At 39.7% G+C, this 2,500-nt stretch overlaps 1 protein-coding gene across 1 annotated transcript in view; it reads left to right on the top strand.

Moving 5' to 3' along the window:
- Nucleotides 1-2,500, top strand: part of LOC137632747 (docking protein 1-like) — a 26,842-nt gene that overhangs the window by 20,745 nt on the left and 3,597 nt on the right. The window contains exon 7 of the mRNA XM_068364824.1: nt 115-421. Within this exon, the coding sequence (XP_068220925.1) occupies nt 115-421 (307 nt within the window). The remainder of the gene's footprint in view (nt 1-114; nt 422-2,500) is intronic.

Genomic DNA, 2,500 nt, shown 5'->3' with positions numbered 1-2,500 from the left:
TACTTCACGCTTCATAGTCCTCAGCCATGTGGGCCTGGGTCTTCCAACTCTTCAAGTGCCTCGTGGAGCCAAGTCAAACGTTTGTTGAACTAATCTCTCCCTATTACCTTTCAGATACCCAAGTCGCCTCCTGCAAAACCAGTCCGTGTCCAGCAATCAAAAACCAGACACAAAAGCTCAGGCGGCGGTGTCCCACCAAAAGTCCCAACTGCTGGAAAACCCGTAGAAGCACTAACAGATCTAGAGACTCTCCCCAGAGTGAAATCCCAGTCCACCAAACCCCAGCCAAAGCTCATCGGGGAACAGAAAGTCCCGAATGCAAATCCACAAGCATCTGTTTATTGTGAAACTGTTGATTTTAAGGAAGCCTGGATAAGCCATGGAAGGGAAGCTGAACCCCCTTATGAAAATTTGATTTATGGTAAGTTCTTTATAAGTTTGCTTTGTGGTACTTTTAAGGGCACTCCGTGTTGCATCCTGGCTAGTACAGTGGTAGCGTGTTTGCTTATTAGGTAGTAGGTTGGCCAGGGCACCGCTAGAGAGCTATTGGGTACTTTGACTTGCCAGACAATAATACACAGGATCCCATTCTATGGTTACGTCTTGTTTTCCTTTTACCTACACATACACCGAATAGTTTGGCCTATTCTTTACATACTCTCCACTGTCCTCTTATACCTGACAACAGTGAAATTACCAAACAATTTTTCTTCGGTCCAGGGGTTAACTAATGCAATGTAATTGTTCAGTGGCTACTTTCCTTTTGGTAAAGGTAGATATGACAAGCAGCTCTTCTGGGAGGACACTCCAAAATCAAACCATTGTTCTCTAGTCTTCGGTAATGCCATAGCCTCTGTATCATGGTCTTCCACTGTCTTGGCGCAGAGTTCTCTTGCTTGAGGGTATACTCATGCACACTATTATATCTTATTTTTCTTCCTCTTGTTTTTTAGTTTTTACATTCAATATATGAAAGATTTATTTCTACGTTGTTACTGTTCTTAAAATATTTCATTTTAATTATTAATTACTTCTCTTGTAGTTTCCTTATTTCCATGCCTCACTGGGCCATTTTTCCCTGTTGAAGCCCTCGGGCTTATAGTATCTTGCTTTTCCAACTAGAGTTGTAGCTTAGCTAGTAGCCTAATACCAATAATAACAACAACAACAACAACAACAATAATAATAATAATAATAATAATAGCATATGCATGGCAGCAGATCGATCCTCGCTTGGGACCGTGAGTTTAAATAAACTGTTTACTGGGGAGGCCACTGCTGTGGCTGGGCACCGCATTGGCGGTTTGGACTTGCCTGGCTGACGTTCTAGTGAGCATCTATTCTGACGAAACTGGAACTGAAACCAGACATCTTTACATAGCATCTATTTCTATTTCTTGCATCTTTTTTTTTTCCAATCCCACCTCACCCATATTTTATTATACATCTAATAGGTAGTAGGCTGGCCAGGGCACCAACCACCCGTTGAGATAATACCACTAGAGAGTTATGGGGGGTCTTTTGACTGGCCAGACAGTACTTCATTGGATCCTTCTCTCTGGTTACGGTTCATTTTCCCTTTGCCTACACATTCACACACCGAATAGTCTGGCCTATTCTTTACATATTCTCCTCTGTCATACACCTGTCAACACTGAGATTACCAAACTTCTTACTGCACTGTAATTGTTCAGTGGCCACTTTCCCCTTTGTAAGGGTAGAAGAGACTCTTTAGCTATGGTAAGCATCTCTTCTAGGAGAAGGACACTCCAAAATCAAACCATTGTTCTCTAATCTTGGGTAGTGCCAAAGCCTCTGTACCATGGTCTTCCACTGTCTTGGGTTAGAGTTCTCTTGCTTGAGGGTACACTCGGGCACACTGTTCTATCTTATATCTTATTTCTATTCCTATTGTTTTGTTAAAGTTTTTATAGTTTATAAAGTGATATTTATTTTAATATTGTTGCTCTTCTTAAAATATTTTATTTTTCCTTGTTTCCTTTCCTCACTGAGCTATTTTCCCCTGTTGGAGCCCCTGGGCTTATAGCATCCTGCTTTTCCAACCAGGGTTGTAGCTTAGCAAGTAATAATAACAATAATAATAATAATAATAATAATAATAATAATAATGGAGCCCTTGGGCTTATAGCATCCTGCTTTACCAACAAGGGTTGTAGCTTAGCAAGTAATAATAATAATAATAATAATTATAATAATAATTATAACATCACCACATCCATCCATCTGATCCCCTGACGTCCCAAACTCCTCCTCCATATTACTGGGATGTTCGTAGCTCTCCTGATTGGCCCTTAACGTGACCTATCGTGACCTAACCCATGCAGGTTCAAAAGAACCTGGGCCTTTGTCAGGGTTCAACGCCACACTATTTATAAGCTGTAACAGAATATTAGAATGGATTTCGAATATATATATATATATATATATATATATATATATATATATATATACATACATATATATATATGTATATATATAT

This window comes from Palaemon carinicauda, chromosome 42 (assembly GCF_036898095.1).
Source record: "Palaemon carinicauda isolate YSFRI2023 chromosome 42, ASM3689809v2, whole genome shotgun sequence".
In the NCBI taxonomy this organism is placed as follows: domain Eukaryota; kingdom Metazoa; phylum Arthropoda; class Malacostraca; order Decapoda; family Palaemonidae; genus Palaemon; species Palaemon carinicauda.
The sequence above is the reverse complement of the archived record's forward strand: the minus strand, read 5'-3'. Positions and strand labels throughout refer to the sequence as shown.